Source organism: Mustela nivalis, assembly GCF_964662115.1.
Source record: "Mustela nivalis genome assembly, chromosome: 8".
Taxonomy (NCBI): Eukaryota; Metazoa; Chordata; class Mammalia; order Carnivora; family Mustelidae; genus Mustela; species Mustela nivalis.
In genome coordinates, this window is record NC_139027.1 from 142,651,939 (window position 1) to 142,669,661 (window position 17,723).

Genomic DNA, 17,723 nt, shown 5'->3' on the forward strand with positions numbered 1-17,723 from the left:
AAGCTCGCGGGGGGCCAGCCGGGTGCCCCGGGGAGAGGCCATGCGGCGAGAACCTGAGGCGGCCACGGGCCCCATGAGGGGGCCTCCTTGGAAGGGGATTCCCAGACCCTTCAGGTGACCAGAGCCTCCGCCAGCAACCTCAGGGGAGTCCCTGCCCGGAACTGCCCAGCGGGCCACTCCTGAATGCAGACCCTTGCGAACCGTGACATGGTTGTTTTAGGCTGCGGCCTCTGGGGCTGCTTTGTTATGCAGCAATAGACCTTCGATGCGCCCGCGAGGGGCCCAGCCAGGTATCCAGGCCAGAATAAAATGGTGGGGTGGGCTGTGGGCCTCTCGCCTGGGGTCCCCAGCTGACTCCTTTGTTGTGACGCGTCTTCACCACCGGCTGGAGCGAGGACTTCTGTGACCCCATCGGTCAGAGGCTCAGCGGGCCTCAGCTGCCCGTTGGAGGGCTCAGGACCCCTGCCAAGTCCCCACCGTGGGACATCACCTGTGTCCCAGGACCCTGCCTGGCTTGCTGAAGCCAGGGACTGCGCTCTGGCTCCTCCAGCCGCGGTGGGTGACGTGGCCGCCTCTCCGTCCCTCACACCACCTGCCAGGTGATGTCCGCTGCGCGCGCCACGGAGGGCACCCACCACGCTCCGCTTGGTCAGTACCGCGAAGCCCCAACTCTCTAGCAGCCCCGACGAGGGCGCCCGGCAGACGCAGCGGGACGGCCGGGCTGTGCCGTGGAGCCGCCACGACGCGGGGGATCGTCCGGACACGCATCCCGGGGGGATCGCACGGACACGCTGGTGGCGAGGGTCCTGGAGCAGCCACGGCCACGTGTCCTCCTCTGGAGGACACAGGTCACGTGGGGGAATGGGACTCTGCCGTTGGAGGCGCAGGTGGGCCTGTGCCCACCGAGTGTAGACCTCTCCACCTCCCCTGCAGGAGTCAGGGTCAGGGTTCTCCTGCTGCTGTGGGGCCGAAGTCTGTGATCCCCAGAGAGCGGGTCAGTGCTGCTGGGCCACCTCCGCAGGCTCTGGGACAGGATCGCCCTGGCCTCCTCCTGCCCTGCGGCTGGCTGTCCACCCAGGCTCATGGCCACCCCCTGCCCCCCGCACCAGCTCCCCGGACTCCCTCCACCGTCGCTCACTTGGGAGCCAGCTGGGGCGTCCAGGTCAGGTGCCTCTTCTCCAGGTCCTTAACTTGACGGCACAGTTTCCCGTCTGCGTAATACCGCAAGGCCCAGGGTTAGGACCAGAGCCTCCGCTCGGCCCACAACTGCTGCTTTCCGGTTTGGGGGTTTTTGCTTGCTTGTTTGTTTTGTTTTGTAATTAAGATTTATTTATTTATTTTAGAGAGAGAGAGTGTGTGAGCGGGGGAGGAGCGGAGGGAGAGGACGTCCAGCCGACCCTCCCCTGGCGGGAGCAGATCCAGGGCTCGAGCCCACAACACTGGGTCAGGACCTGAGCCAGAATCCAGAGCCCGCCAGGCGCCCCTGCTTCCTGGTGTTAAGAAAAGATATTCAGTGTGGGGAGACGACTCAGTATAGAGGTGCTGCTGGGGGCCGGGCTCCCTCTCTTCTGGCCTGCGGGCCCGGAGCCTCCTCTGCAGAAGCCCTGCGGCAGGCCATGTCCCTGCTCGCTCCAGAAAGATCTGTAGCTGCGCCAGTTTTCTTCCTGTAGGACGGCAATCAGCCTGTTATAGACAGTGCTTCTGGTCACGCTTTTACTTGGTAAATCTTGGAAACTCCGGGTCCGTGAGCGTGACTGTCTCTGGCTCCTGGTGGCAGCCGCACAGCCTTCCATCATGGGTGTGCAGGTCCCATGTAATATGTGGGATGTGCAGAGAAGCAGGTCAAGGTTTCAGATTAGCGCCCGTCGCAGATCGAGGGCAGCAGCCGTCCATCTGGGACGGGCGCCGGGGAGGCCAGCCCGCAGCTCAGCCCACAGGCCCGGCCTGCCGACGTCTGCCCGTCTCCATTTAATGAGTGACCTCGGATTAAATGGGAGCCAGCAACAGGGCAGCAGTCTATATTAAATCTCCACAAAATGGAAATTGCAAAGATTTACCTCGGGTCGCTACGTGCGGAAACGTCATCATAGCCTCATCTGGAACGTTCCCTCGTCGCCGGGCAGATCATTGAGCTGCCACACAGGGGATTATGAATGCCTCCTGTTTATGAAGATAGCTCCCCACTGACGTCTGGGGCCCTCACACAGAGGCGCGGCCACGGACGCTCGGGTCACTTGCAGCCAGGCCCCGCGTGACGTTGGCGACTCACCCTGATGACCCTCACATTGTTGGTATGACCGGAGGAGGCGGTTGGCACCTGGTCTGAGGAGGATGAAGGCCCTCCCACCGTGCCCGGCCGTGTCTGCTGTCTGGACGTTTCTGTCACTGTGCATGTGCCGCAGGCGTTTCCTGTCTCGTGACGAGGTTGTGCAGACGGCTTCCTGAGCGCCCCAGGAGGGTCTGGGGTGGCTTTGGGCTAATGCCGGCTGACGCGGTAGAGGGAAAGTGATATCACGAGGCCGTCCCGGCCGGGCACTCCTCAGGGCTCCCTCCCCGATCACAACTGTCACGTCCTATTCAATCCGTGCAGGACCCCTGTCCCAGGCCCTTCACAAGCAAGGGGTGGGGAGGGGTACCTGGCTTCGTCTCCTTTTCCTGAGTACGGGCCACCTCGGTGGCTCCTTGCCACCTCTTGGCCCCTCTCACCTGTCACAGAGACCACCACCGGCAGCCAGGCGTGCCGTGTGTTTTTAAAAAAATATTTAATTAATTAACTTATTTGAGAAAGAGAGAGAGAGACAGAGATAGTGACGGAGAGCATTAGCAGGTGGAGACGGGGAAGCAGGCTCCCTGCCAAACAGGAAGCCTGACTCGGGGCCCGATCCTAGAACCCAGGGATCATGATCTGAGCCGAAGGCAGCACCCAACCCTCTGAGCCACCCAGGTGCCCCAGTGCCATGTGAGTCTTAACCCAAAAGACGTGTCTCTGAGAAGGGGAGGAAGCATGGGGACACGCAGGCTGCCTCCGAGAGAGGTCAGCATGGACGGTGCTGGGACCCTGTCCCGCAGGAGCCACAGCTAGAACTGTCTTGGGAAATGTCGATACACCCCAAGCAGGTCTTTCAGTAAAGACTAGGGTTGGCCTACTCACTTTACCCAAGAAGTCTCTTCACGTCACAGTGGCCCATGCGAGGCTTCTGCAAAAATTGAGGTAGGGCAGGTATGGTGCTAAGATTTATGAAAACACCTCATACAGCTCCCTCAAAACCCCATATGCTACTGAGATTACCACCCCACTTTGCAGATGGTAAGACTGAGGCACAGAGAGGGGACCCCGGCGAGCCTCACATGCGCTATGCCGAGGACACCTGTGAACAATCCCTCCCTAGGAGATGTTCTGGAACAAAGCAAGACTCTAGGCCCAGAAAGCCCGCCGGCCGGCCGGGGGTGGCGTGCGCACGAAGGCCTCCCGGGGTGATGGCGGCCTTCTCTATCTTGGCCGCCGCGGCGGTTCCCCAGCTGCGCGAGGTTCCCACGTTCCTGAGCGCTGCGTCCAAGCACGTGTTTTACTGGATGCACGTTGTACCCTAACGAGCCCGGCTTGAAACCAGTCAAATTACAGATGGAAGACGGGCCTTCCGGAAGGAGCAGTGGCGACGGCCGCACGGCGCTGAGAACACCCTTCACCGTCGCTGGACGGCGTCCTCACCTCGCTGAAACGTCAGCCAGTTAGGTCTGTCTTACCACAACACCGACAGGAGACAGTCACACTGGGAGACGGCGGGCCACCCCTTCAGCGGGGGGACGGGGACCGCTCGCGAAATGCCCCCCCCTCTCCTGGTGCGGAGCGTGCCTCCGGCAGACTGTGGGGACCAGGCAGCCGACCACGAAGCTGACGTGGGACTGGGGAGAGCGAAGCCCCTGGTGTGGGTCCCTCAATGCCCATGGGTGCGTCGGCACTAGGAGGAGAGGGGGTCGCCCCCCCCGGCCCCCCCCGCCGCCATCCTGCTGCCCGCGGCGCTCTGCTCCGCCGTCCGGCCGCTGGCTGGAGCCCGCGGAGGAGCCTCTGACCTTGTCGTTCATTTGTGATTATTTTGGAAACAGAATTCGTTCACTTAGGTGGGGGAGGGGGAGGGGAAGCCACTGAAAGCCGAGCATTCCCTTTAAAATGACATATTTAGCCCTCGGCCGCCGTAATGAGGCTGCTTAATGAAGTCGGTATCCTTGAAAGGCCATCGGCGTCCCTCATCTGTCAGCACAGCCACCTTCCAGAGCGGTATTAATGAAGCGACACACCCCCACAGTGCCGGAGAGAGGCCCGTCACCGTGACGAGCGGGTCTAGCGGAGGCGTGGATCCTCAAAATTACGTCTCAAACCAGCCTTATTAAGCAAAAATTAGAGTGAAAGCGCCCGACGACGTGCTCATTAGGAGACGCTGGTCCCCGTGGGCTCCCCTTGCTCGGACAGTTTCCCTCCGTGCTGGTGGCCGCTGTCTGTCCTTCCTTCCTGGCCGGCTCCCGGGCCTTCAGCCCCGCCCAACGGTCTCTCCTAAAACCTCGGTGGGGGCGGTTTGGTGTCCAGGGCTGGCCGGGCTGGATGGAGGCATCTTTGGGGGAGAAGCAGGTTCCGGGCAGGGGCCACGGCTCGGGGAACGGCCCCTCCCTAGTCCAGCCCTTGGCTCCTCTCTGCCGTGGCCCCAACCACGGAGGCACCCAGCGCCGTGGCCCCTCTAGCCCCCGCTGGGAGGAGGTCCCCTCAGCGAACCACTTCTCTCTCGGGCGCTGCCTGTGGTCTGCGTCGAGCAGCCTCGCCTCACTTGTGGAACGGCCACGGGCGCGGCAGTGAGCTCCCACCTGCGCTGACCCATTTGCTCCCGGCCAGGCTCACAGTTGTGGTTTGGCCTAGGCTGCAGGGAAGGGCGTCCGTGGGCAGACAGGATGTCCACGGGGGTGTGAGAGCAGAGAGCAGGACACTGTGCCTGTGTTTTACTTATGGGGCTCACCCTCTCTCCTGTTTTCAGAAAGGGTTTGAGGACCTAACCCCTGCGTGATCAACTCGGCCTTTGGCCTAGGATTTTCCAGGGCTTAAAATGGAACATCTGTGTCTGGGGAAACCCGGTCCCAACAAGTGGGCCAGAGGGTCGACCTGCTAACCTCAGTCAAGCACACTCAAGGCCAGACCATCTACGAAAAGGCGGGGAGTTGCAAGGTGGGGGCTGGCGACGGTACCACTGTTGGGTACCCTGGCGGCAGCTGAGGACCCAGGGACTGTGTGGGAGGTGAAACCGTGCAGAGCAGGACACACGTAGGAGCACATGTGCACATACACACACGTGCGCGGGTTCAGGACACACTCCCGGGCAGAAGCTGACAGAGGCCGCAGCCCATTCTCACCCTGCACCCCCCAGGCCGCGGGCAGGGCTGGTAGCCACCGGCCAGCTGCTCTTTTGCATCTGCCTTTTCCTTGCCAACCGGCCAGGCTTTCCCAAATCCCGAAGCAGTCGGGTCTGCCCGAGAGTAGTGACCAGGGTCTGGAGACACCGGAATACATGTGGAATATTTTAAGGACCACATGTGCTCATTAGGGGAGCAGTGCTGCCCAGAGAGAAGGAAAGAGTTATAGGCCCCCCCCCCCAAAAGCAGCTTCAGAAGAGAATGAGCCAGAGACAGACAGACAGACAAAATGAGCAAGGGTATGTGTGCCGGGAAAGGGGCCTGGGGACACACTCTGTTCCCTGAACACAGGCATTTCTGGAAGCAGCTCGTGGGGACGCTGGGGCGAAGCTCTCACCCCATCGGGCACCCTCATTCTGGGCACCTCTGCCTACGCCACAGCCCCAGGGGAGACTCCAGTGCGCACAGAGAGCGGCGTTTTGCAGCAAGAAGCCTTTCCATTTATTCTAGAATCCCAGATTCCCAAATATAAAATAAATGTCTTCCCTGTTGTCTGTGATGTTGACATGCAGGTGCTGCCCACACAGTCTCTCCGTGGGAGCCCGAGGAAGGGCGCTGGCCGTTGGGCTGGTCCAGCCTAACGCTCGGAAGAAGGGATCTTTACACCTCAACCCTCCCGTTCAGAGGCCCTTTCCCATCAGCCGTCCGGCTGCCCGTTGGCATCAACCGACTCCCAGATGTAGAGTTTCTGAATCTCAGTTACCAAAAATCATGGGTGTCCCTGCTCCCGAGTGATGAGCTGCTCCCTCCCCAGCTTGCACTCCATGGACAGAGCCCGGGGGTGGGGGGCTCCTTGGCAGAGCACACCTGACTTCCGCCAGCACCACCTCGAGCTGGCGGGCGGGGTCCCACGAGCCCCCTCTCCGACAGGCTCTGGAGCCGCCTGGGCAGCTGCAGGGGGCTGGGACGGATCTTGGACCCTGCCCCGGGTGTTTGAGACTTAGAGGCCGTTCCCAGGGATTTGTAACCTCGGTGCCTCCGTGACACAGGGCTGCAGGCCGAGACCCAGCCAAGCCAGGCTGTGGAATGAAATGCATCCCGTCAGATGCCTCCTGGCCATTGGAGAGCGTTACAGGGCCCACGGGTGTCTGGGCTTTGTGGCCACTTCCTGGACTGGCTGTGGCCTCGGGAGCACCCAAGCCCCGTCCACATGGGGCTGGGAGATTGGGCTCCTGTCAGGCTGAATCAGGGCCCCCAGGACAGCAACTGATGGTGGCCTCACCATTTCAGACAAAACAGGCTTAGAGGTGAAACCGGGCACGTTGGGAAGGCTCTCCCGTCCAGCACGCAGGCACACTGTTGCTAAGAAACCCTTGAGCTAGGACCTTGTCCCAGGTGCCCCACAGGCCCCCGTCAGCTGGGCACCCCCATGTGGCCTGAGCGTCATGGGGGACAGAGGCCACTGGCCAGGCCCGCATCCGGTTCCGCTCTGCGTTCTGACAGCCGTGTCTCTGGGAACGCAGACCTCAGCGGCCACGGGAGCCACAGAGCGACGGCCCTTGGCCCTCGGCCTCCTGACCGGCACCAGCCCGGGGAGCCCGCACAGCCAGCCGCAGAAGCACAGACACAGCCTTATTCCGAGACCCCCTTCTAGCCCCGCATTTCACAGGCTCCTGCCCTACGCTCACTTTCAAAATAACGCAGCTCGCCTCCTACTCAGAGAGCCTCAAGATCACAGCTTCTCCTCCCTCTTCTCCGTACAAAGGCCCGGGGCACTTCAGACTCATTCTAGAACATGGGAAGACACTGGCCTCAAAGGAGATTTTGCTAACGATCAGAGCCTTTTGGCTTTTATGTGTATGAATTTATGTGTATTAATTTTCTAATGGTATGAAACTGACTTTTGTTTGGGTATAGAACACAACATCCAGGGTTATGATCCAAAGAGGTAATTAATTGTTGGGGAAATGATTTAATACATTGTAAATCCCTCTGTTTCCATCCCTTAAAACGGGATGCCGAGAGCGATTAAAGACTCGGGACGTATCACAGGCAAATTCCTAGGATACAATTGCCGTAACCACAGTCTGCGGGATTAACCGGGGCTCTGGGGTCCCGCCTGGTTGCTCTCATCAGACTTCTCTCGGCCAAGGGCGAGGCAAGACAGGCCGTGCCGCTCGGAACGACACTCTGTGCATCTCACACATCCTTTTAGGGAAACAACATTTGTCCTCTGGGAGGAGGTGCCTCTTCCTGTAATGTCCCAACCTGCAAGGGAAACAGACATGCATATTTGACAAAGCAGGTGTCTGCCCTGGAACACTTGGGAGCTTCCTCGTAAGGATGAACAGAGCTCCCCGCGGATCCGACTAACATCAGCACGAATGAAGACAAGCCCCGGGTTTGGGATGAAATCAACCAAGAAGCCAACATACTGGCACACGAGGGTCTGTGAGCGGACGCGCGGGGGCCGGTGGCCCTTGCCTGTCCGAGCTCCGGGTCCCTTGGGGCAGAGCTAGGTGAGAACGGAGTTCTGCTCCCCGAGCGTGGATGCCGTTACCCAGTACTGAGAACCAGGGATGCTGTTTTCGGTGAGCGAGTTTCCTACCTGGAGGGAAACAAAGATCTTTGGGTGTCCGATGTCCTGAGCCCACAGGAACAGAAAGTGCCGTGCCCGTGGCATCTCACCAAGTAGTTAAAAATGTTACCACCAAAATACCCAAAGGAGGTGGAGAACTTTGCTGTCGGTCATTTTAAAGAAAGGAAGGAAGAGGAAGTGGCGTCTGTCGTGAAATGCTCAGTCACTAGCCTGACCCTAAGGACTCCCCACGTCCGTCTTCCAACCCCTGTGCCTTCTCTCTCTGCCAGGGAAGCTGGTGTGTCCACACCCGCACGGGCCGTGGAGGCGCCAGTCAGGGAATGCAGGCAGGGGTACAGGACCTCAGCCCACCAGCCAGCCTCTCCTCACCCCAGCAAGGGCCCCCTGGGGAGGCCACTGGGTCAGGGAAGCCTGCCCCAAGCCCCCACGAGCCGGGCTCCACGGGCTCACAGCCTGATTTTGAATGAACCTCGGTCTTCGAGTGGCTCCGGCAGCCGCCAGCGGCCCCCAACGGCGTGGTTAATGGAGGAAGAAGGCACTGTTGGCTGCCTGACACCCCTCGACTGGAATGCCATCGTGCTGCCGGCTCCCCGGGCCCGGGCGTGGGTGGCCAGCGTGCTGCTGGAAGGCCGCTGGAAAGGGTGACTCCGTAGACAAACGGCCGCCACTTCGTGGGAGAAAACGGACCACAGCTATTCCCGCCCCTGCCCGGGCCTCAGCTGGCCTTGGTGACCCAGGCTTGGAAGAGTAGCAAGGATGAAGCATTTCCTATGTGTCTCGCTCTAGAATTTATTCCTTGAATCAGCGGGCATTTCCTGCTTATTATGAGCGTGAAGAAAACAAAGGTCCCTCAGAGCTTTGCCTCAGGCCGCAGGGTCCACTGTGGGCGTCACAAACCTGTGCGGCCGCTGATCCTCAAAACGGGGCTGGTCTGAACGGAGAGCAGCTCTAAGCGCAAGACAAACCGGGTTTTGAAGACTCAGTACGAAGAAAAGGAACGTGCCATATCCCCTGATAATGAAAAGATACTGACTGTGTTTTGAAACACTCTTTTGCATGCACGGGAATAAATAAAAGTCATTACAATTAATTTCATGGATTTACTCTTACGTAGCCAGTAGAAAAGCTACCATTTCATGTGTGGCCGGGTCTCTGTGTGGCCGACCCGGGTTTACTGCGACACTCCCTCACACCACATCCAGACCTACCAGCAGGTACGCCTTCCCTTGCCCTAAGACGGTTCTAAAAACAAGCACCTGGCAAAAGGCTGTTTCAAACTCCGTTATAAGCAAAGCCCTCTCCTGTTGAACTCTCCAGCGCTGGAGAAGGGTCGGCTCTGGGGGGTTAGATGCCCGAGCCGTTCTGGAGTGCCTGCCCAGAGCCCCCGTCGGATGTTTCCAGACAGCGGTGGGCTTGCCAGTGGGGAGGCTGCTTCACTGTATTTTGGGCACAGGGGCCGTGGAGGACCAGACCTTTTGTGCTGGGAGCTCTTAGAATGGGGGAGGCCAAAAGACTTGTATTTGCTAGAGCAGGTTGCTATGTTAGCCTTGTTGAAAAGCCGAATTTCACGTACGGAATGATCGCTCTGTTCCACGGCGCGAGAGGCAGCCTGACGTTCTGGAGAGAACAACGGATCATGTAGCACATGACTGAGCAGCCAAAAAGAAACACATTTCATTTTTTTGAAAACCAAGTAAATGGAAGAACATACGATTAATTAGATGGTCCTTTTAAAAACTTAATGTTTTTCATTCAAGGTGAGGTGCAGAGATTTTTTTTTCCTTCCCCTGTTTTCTTCATATTTTATACATCTACTGAGGGGTTGTTCACACAGCAGCCGTCTGCCCCCCACAGACTTTCTAGGCTCTGACCGAGAAGCGCGGGGTCCAGACCGGCACAGCTCTCTGAGAACCTAACCTCAGCCACCAGTGACCGTGTTTAATATGGTATTCAAATTTAATCACATTATTTTAAAAACTAAGTTAAAACTGTAACAAAACTGTAACTTCATTCCAAATAGAAATGATGCACCAGAGGCGTCTGTTTCAGCCAGGATGAGCAACGCTGTTTCAGGTTATGACCAGTGACTCAGAAAGTTGATTCAGGAGCACTTTGAAATGGTCCTGGAAGTAAATGGCGTTGGAGTTCGCAGCTGTCCTGCCTTTGCTTACCTAAAAAGGATTCGAAACAGAGCCCCTAGCTCCCAGCTTTCTGAATGTGCAAAACCGATAACGTAGTGTGTTAGGGAGAAGCAGACAGTGAAGATATAAATATGGAAATTAACAAAAACCAGTATTAAGCATATGTCTTTATGAATAAAGCTTAATCACACACTTCATTTTGCAGATACAAAAGGGCCTTTTGAAATGCATTAATTAAAGTTAAACGCTTCAGACAGGCCGCTCTGTAGGGCCGAGGTCCTCTCCTCATTAGCGCAGCGGCAGCGGCTGCCGGCCGAGGAAACTGGGTTACTAAGGCCGGATGCTGCAGCAGGGCGGCGGGAGGGCAAATGCGCTGGGACAGCCCAGTCCCCAGGGTAGCTGGCCGGCTGAGCAGAGCGTGTGGACCCCTACGGCGGCAGAATTCTGCACCGTGCACCCTCATCAAGGAGACAGACCCCAACACCAGGAGACAAACCCGTCACCTTTTCCCAGCTCAGGAAGCAGCCCCTCCCACCAGCCGACTCACCCCTGGCCCGGCCTCCGCCCCTGGAAACACGCAGGGGGCTGGTGTGGAGGTCAGTGGGGCTAGACCCGGCCCTTCCCTGATAGCCCAGGCCAAGTGTGGGGACTGTCCTCTGTACAACTGCCTGTGAGCAGAGGGCATGCGGCAGGTCTCCATCCAACTCCGTGCAGGCCACACCCTGGCGGGGACATTCCAGCATGAGCGGTGGTGGCCGGGGAGTCCAGGGACGGTTTAGGGGACAGATTCCGCAGACTTGGAGGCCGCCAGCATTGGCATCCACTCACCCCCAGAGGCTCATGCCTCTAGGCAGGCAAGAAACTAAACATAACACACTCTGACTTCAGCTACTGCCCGGGGTCTTCCAGGGTCAAGGGCAGTCCAGCTGCTTAGCAAACAGTCGTGGGCTGGGTCCCTGCGCATCTGCCACTGGGCTGCAGGGGCGCTGGGGCCGCCAAGCCTCGGAGACAGACTACCCTGGCACCAGCGGTTGTCGTTGGGAGCACACCCGGCTGGAGCCAGCCCTGCAGTCCCCAGAGAACCCAATGCCAGGGCCCAGAGCCGCCAAGCCCAGCCAAGCGCTCTCCCTGCGCTGGTGACCAGCAGGACCACTCCCCCTGGGGTCACGCCGGTTCCTGCTCCCAACGTGGTCCTGGTTTTCTTTTTCAGGGTGAGCGGTGGTGTCCAGACAAGCAGGGTTTGTCTCCCATCGGAGGTTGCCCAGTGGGCGTGCTGCGGCCTCCAGGGCGCAGATGCCAGTGCCCTGCTGTCGCGCTCAAACCGGTGCCCAGACGTGCTCCGAGCTTCTCGCGGCCCTACCGGCGCTGTTCAGCGGGCGGGGGCTGGAAGCGACCTCCGGCAGCCTTCTCCCGGTGGGCGGGGTTCAGTCGGGGCAGGGTGGCACAAGGTAAAATGCAGGGCTGGTGCGGGAGGAGGAGCCGCCCGGGCGCTCATGGCTTCTCGTTGCAGTGTTTGCACAGCGCCGAGGGCGTCCCGGAGAAGGCGGCGCACTTGTCAGGGCAGGGAAGCGGGGCGCCCGCCGAGAACGGGTATACAGCGGCCTGGCCGAAGGGCGTCAGGGGCGCAGCGGCCACCGGCGCCGCCAGGCCCTGGCCCTGGTTGAGGTAAGCCACGAGGCGCCGCATCTCGTCCAGGGCCTGCGCCTGCATGAGGATGTAGTTCTTGGCGAGCAGCAGCGTGGCGATCTTGGAGAGCTTGCGCACCGACGGGCTGTGCGCGTAGGGGAGGACGGCGCGCAGCCCGTCCAGAGCGTCGTTCAGGTCGTGCATCCGCCGCCGCTCGCGCGCGTTGATGCTCAGCCGCAGCGAGCGCTGCTCCCGGGGCCGCCGCCGCGCGTCCGCCGCGCCCCCGGGTCCCCCCCGCCGCCGCCGCCGCCGCCGCCGCTGCTCGAAGGCGTCGTCCTCGTCGCCGCTCTGCTCGCCGCTGCTCTCGGCCACGGCCGCGGGGTGGGGCGCGGGCGCCGCAGGGAGGTCGCCGCCGGGGCCCGGCGCGCCGTAGCCGCGGGCCGCCTCGGGCCCCCGCGCCGCCCCGTAGGCCAGGCCCGCGGTCGCCGCCGCGTAGCCGTGGCTCAGCGCCAGGTACGCGTCCCCCGACAGCGACTTGAGCTCGGCCATGGCCGCGCGTCCGCCGCGGCGCAGCTCCGGGGCCGCGCGTCCGTCCGGCTGTCGGTCGGTCCCCGAGCCTCCGAGCCTCCGCGCGCCGGGCCTCTCCGGCCGCCTCGGCCACGCCTCCGGGTCGCCTCCTCCTCTTCTCCCGGTCCTCGTCCTGCTCGTCCCCGTCTCCCCTCGCCGCCGCGCGCAGGGCTGGGCCGGGCCGGGCTCGAGCTCCCACACACTCCGCTCTTTTAAGGTGCGGGGGCGCCCGCTGGGACTTCGCGGCCATCCAATCAGAAGGGACTTGGTGACCGCCTCTTTTCGAGCCGAGACCGACGACGGCCGGGGTGGGGGTCCGCTGGGATGGAGGGAGCTGGAGGTCTGGGTGGAGAGGGCGGCTGCAGCTTTTCTGGCTTCTCGGCGTCTCAGGCGGTCTCCGGCTGCCGCCTCGGGGCTGCCACCACAGAGCGCTCGCGCCTCACGTGGGCACCTGCCTCTTCCATCCCGACTTCCGTTCCTCGGGCCGCAGCGGGACCGGGGAGCGCGCAGCACAGCCCGGCACACTGGCACGCTGGGGCAGATGCCCAGCGGTCGCCTGCGGTCCTCTGCCGGCGGCCTGGGCCTGCAGCCCGGGGCGGGGGCCCTCGCAGAGCCGGAGCTCAGCTGCGCCACGGAGTCCGCAAACCAATCACTCACTCAGGCGCGAGCCCTGGGGCGTCAGGCCTGGAGGCGCGGGGGGGGGGGGGGGGGGGGGACCTCCCCGGGCCTCCATGCCCCCCACCCATCTTCCTGGGACTCCCGCGTCCTGAGGTGGTTTCCACACTCCCCCGAGTAGTGATGAACCACTGGGATTGGAGTTTGAGGACAAAAACTTCCTTTTTAGGGTAAACCTCTTGTTTCTGTTTCCTGGTCTTCCAAGTATACGGTTTACACTTGTCCAAGGTCAGAGAGGGAACATTCTGGGTTTCTATTTGCCAGGCAGCTCTTCTGTGGGGGAGTTCGGAGGATGGTGGGTGCTAGACGGGGGGGGGGGGGGGGGGGGGGGGGGGGGGGGGGGGGGCGGCTAACCCGTCTGTCCACACTGGAGCCCCGAGTTTGCCCCGCTTGTGCGTTCAGAAGGGCAGTTCTCACCCACAGGTGTGTCCTGGCCCAGAACGAATGTGGGTGGCAAGAGCTGGTGAGGGTAAGAAGGGTCTGGGCTGAGGCCGGGCGCGGGCGGGTGCTGGGGCTGAGGCTGGGCGCGGGCGGGCACTGGGGACAGCCTGTGCGGACAGGAGGCTGTGGTCTGGAGGGCGAGTGGGTGTTAACTCCGCCAAGGGGCTGGGGTGGGGGCATACAGCCGTCCCAAGGAGCATGGCACGTGGGTGGACAGCAGCAGGGGGCCAGCAGGGGGCCAGGGACTCCAGGTCAGGGGAGCAGCTACACTGGGGAGTTTGGTCTCGGGTAGAAGAGCAGGAGCAGTCATGGAACGCGCTCAGGGACGTGTCCCGACAGACCGCTGTGGTCAGGGGACTTGGGGGCATTCCCTCCTGGGTGTCAGGGGTGACAGGCGACACAGAGAGAAGTGGGCTGAGTCCACAGGCACCCTGAGGCCGACAGGAGCAGTCGGATGATGTCCTGCCTCCGGGACTCAGGCTTGGATGGAGGTGCGGGGGCTTGGGGGGGCGGTGTGCTTCGGACATACTGAATGGGGAGCATCTGATCACCCAGGGGTGCCGCAGGAGAGCAGGTTGTGACCAAGCACAGGTGTGGATGAGACTGGCTTTCAAAACACGGCCTGGATGGAGGCATAGGGTGGAGTGGTGCGCGGCCACGCGGAGTGAAGCCCTTTGTCAAGACACGGACGGAGCCAGAGGGTGTTACGCTAAGTGAAGCAGGTCAGGCAGAGAAAGACAACTACCACAGGGTTTAACTCCTCAGTGAAATTTAAGAAACAAACAAGAAAAGGGAAGAGAGAGAGAGAGGCAAACCAAGAAACAGACCCTCAGCTCCGGTGGACGTGCGGCTGGCCACCAGAGGGGAGGGGCGCGGGGGGCAGGGGAAGCAGGTGATGGGGAGGAAGGTACGCTCCTGTGCTGAGCACCTGGGGGTTAAAGTAAAAACTTAGAAAAATTCCAAGATTGAACCCTGAAACAAGCTGGCCCGGAGCAGCAGGTGGGCCTCTGGGGGGGAGGGGGTTAAGGTGTAGCCCTCCTCCGTCCCAGCCTGGGGCCGCGCTCTGGGGCTGGGCGTGGCCGTCAGGAGGTTTAAACCTCCGGCAAGGCCGTTTTCGGACCGGCCAGGTAACCAGCCCCTTCAGCAGCTCAGAGGAGGACTGGAGGCAGGGGTGGGCCTGCGGGCGGCGGGCAGGATCAGGTAACAGCCTTCAGGAAGGCCCACTGGGCTGACGGTGGAAGACCAGCCACAAATCCCGGAAAGGGCCCAGAGATGCACCGTTTTTGGTCAGGGGCTGCCACCTGCTGGCCACCCAGAAAACTGCACTCCACCCGGCGAGACCTGAGAGTCCCTGTCCACAGCACAAGGGGCTGCTTCTCATGGTCCATAGCCCTCAGGATGCTTCAGCTATTTCTTTCTTTCAAACTTCGCTAACGAATAGCATATTTCACATAACGAGCTGCATTGGTGGTGCCGGGACGTGGGGCGGTTTGCACACAGATCTACTGGGTTGTGGCCTCTTGATGGGACACCTAGAACCCAGACCCCAGCACCCACCTCCTCCCGAGTGCTGCTTAGGATGCCCCAATCCTGCCCCACCAGCTGGACCTTCAGATCCCCCATACAGAGGGCACCTGCTGGCCGTTGAGGATGTCGTGGAGGCAGGTGCAGCACGCATCTGCATGACTTATGTCCCCAAAATGTCTCCTTGGTTGGTGGCCCAGCCATTGACCTGGAATAGCCACAGGAGATCTAGTACTTCCTTCTGCTCTGCTCCCTCTTCTCCATCACCAGACAGGCTCCTGGCTGGTCGGATTCCTTTCCACTTAAATGCCCAACATGCTCTGTGTTGTTTGAATCCTTCATTCTCTTATTTTTGGTGTATTTAGTAGCTGCTAAGCTGTGGCTGGGTCTCACTGTGTACCTGAGCTACACCAGACAGTGACAACCGCTGGAAAAGCCATTCTGCAGGAGGGGGAGTGGTCAGGATTGCTCTGAAAAATTTGCTTCCTAAAGACATTACCATGCTTACTTATCTTTTTTTTTTTTTGAAGATTGCTTTTGGCTCAGCACATGGTCAATTAATACATTTTTCTTTAAAAAAGGGCAGTTTTAAAGTTTACAGAAAAATTGATGGAAAGGTATAGCTTCCGGCTACCCCCCCCCACCGCCTGCCCCCATTGTTAACATGGTGCATGGATGCTGCGTGCGTTCCAGCGGATGGCGCGGGGGCTGACATCCACAGCTCACATTCGTCTTCACGCCTTGTGCTGGACATTCTGCGGGTCTTGACAGGTGTAGAGTAACAGGCACGTCCCACACGGAATAGTTATAGTGCCTCAGTGTCCCTCCCTGGGCCTACCGATCTTTGTCCCCTCCCTCTCTCTCCACAGATTTCTATAACTAACTTGTGTGGTTAATTTTTGTAAAATTTGTAAAAAAATTTTCTGGTGAAAGCAGGTACATTTCTCAGTTATTGGGTGTAGGGTTCTATATAAGTTAATTTGGTCAAATTCACAATTGTATCACTGAAGGTCTCTACACAGTTACAAATATCTGTTTCTTCTTTTTTAAAAAATAATTTTATTTTATTTATTTGACAGACCAAGATCACAAGCAGGCAGAGAGTCAGGCAGAGAGAGAGAGAGAGAGGGGAGGAAGCAGGCTCCCCGCTGAGCAGAGAGCCCAATGCGGGGCTCCATCCCAGGACCCTAGGATCATGGCCTGAGCCGAAGGCAGAGGCCCAACCCACTGAGCCACCCAGGCGCCCCTGTTTCTTCTGTTAGTTGTTGGCAATTATGAATGAAGTTGCTCTGAAAGTCCATGAGCTTGTGACTGACAGCACAGAGATACAGTGGATCGTAGGAGACCGCTGTGAGCAAGTGTGCACCAATAAGCTGGACAGCCTGAAGACATGTGTAAATCCGTAGAAGCATACAAACTCCCAAGACTGAGTCATAGAGAAATAGAAAGGTGGAACAGATGAGTCATCAGCAAGATCGATTCGGTAATTGTGAACCTCCCAACAGAGAAGGTCCCAGGACCAGAGGGCTTCAGAGGAAGATTTTCTTGGATGTTTAAAGAATCAATGCTGATCCTTCTCAAAATCTTCCAAATAATTAAGAGAGGGAATTCTTCCAAACACGTTTTGCTAGTGCAGCATTACTCTGACAGCAGGCAAGGACACCATGAGAGAAGATTACAGGCCAGTGTCCCTGATGAAAGAAAATTTCAGAAAAGAAACCAAAGGCATCCAAATAAGAAAGGGAGAAGTGAAACTGTCTCTAGAACATAATGGGCGTGGTATTACATAGAGACCTTCCATGACTTACGATGGGGCCACATCTTGATAAACCACCATAAGTTCAAAGTATTGTAAGTAGAAAATGCATCTAACACACCCTTTAGCTACCAAACACCACACCTAACCCAGCTGACCCTAAACGCACTCAGAGCACTGACACGAACCTATAGCTGGGCAGAATCATCTCCCTTAAAGACTATTTTAAGATGCTGAATATCTGACTTATTGAATACTGTATGGAAAGTGAAAACCAGAATGGCCGACTGGGTGCAGAACGGTTTCAAGTGTCTCTGTCATTGACTTTCCCGATCACGTGGCTCCCTGGGGGCCGCCGCTGCCTGGCATCGCAAGCAGGACCCAAGCACAGACTTAGCTGGGGAAGATCAAAACTCCAAGTGTGGTTTCTACCCCGTGTCTATTGCTCTCACCCCATTGTAAAGTCAAATAATTGTAAGTCAAACCATCACAAGTCGGGGACTGTCTATATAGCAAATCCTGAAGATGCCACTAAAAACTGTCACAGCTAATAAAATAATTCAAGAAAGGTGCAGGATACAAAATTAATACACAAAATCAGTTGTGTTTTTTTTTTTTAAGATTTATTTATTTTAGAGGGAGATCATGCAAGTGGGAAGGGGAACAGGGAGAGAGAGAGAGGATCTCAAGCAGCCTCCCTACTGAGCACAGACCCCAACCCGAGGCTCATCTCATGACCTTGAGATCATGACCCTGACACCATGACCTGAGATCACGACCCTGAGCCCACGACCCTGAGATCATGACGCTGAGATTGGGACCCTGAGACCGTAACCCTGAGACCATGACCTGAGATCACAACCCTGAGATCGTGACCTGAGCCACAACCAAGAATTGGACATTTAACGAACTGAGCTACCCAGGCACCCTCAAAATTAGTTGTGTTTCTAGACACTAAGAACAAACCATCAGAAAGAGGAATTAAGAAAACAATCCCATT

At 58.7% G+C, this 17,723-nt stretch overlaps 1 protein-coding gene across 1 annotated transcript; it reads right to left on the bottom strand.

Moving 5' to 3' along the window:
• Positions 1-7,933: 7,933 nt before the first annotated feature.
• BHLHE23 (basic helix-loop-helix family member e23) lies at positions 7,934-12,331 on the bottom strand. Its single transcript, XM_082746520.1, has 2 exons — positions 10,682-12,331; positions 7,934-8,002 (listed from the first exon to the last, which is right to left on the bottom strand). Exon 1 carries the CDS (start codon positions 12,307-12,309, stop codon positions 11,626-11,628), a length of 684 nt encoding a protein of 227 aa, XP_082602646.1. The 5' UTR covers positions 12,310-12,331; the 3' UTR covers positions 7,934-8,002; positions 10,682-11,625.
• Between the last annotated feature and the right edge of the window lie 5,392 nt (positions 12,332-17,723).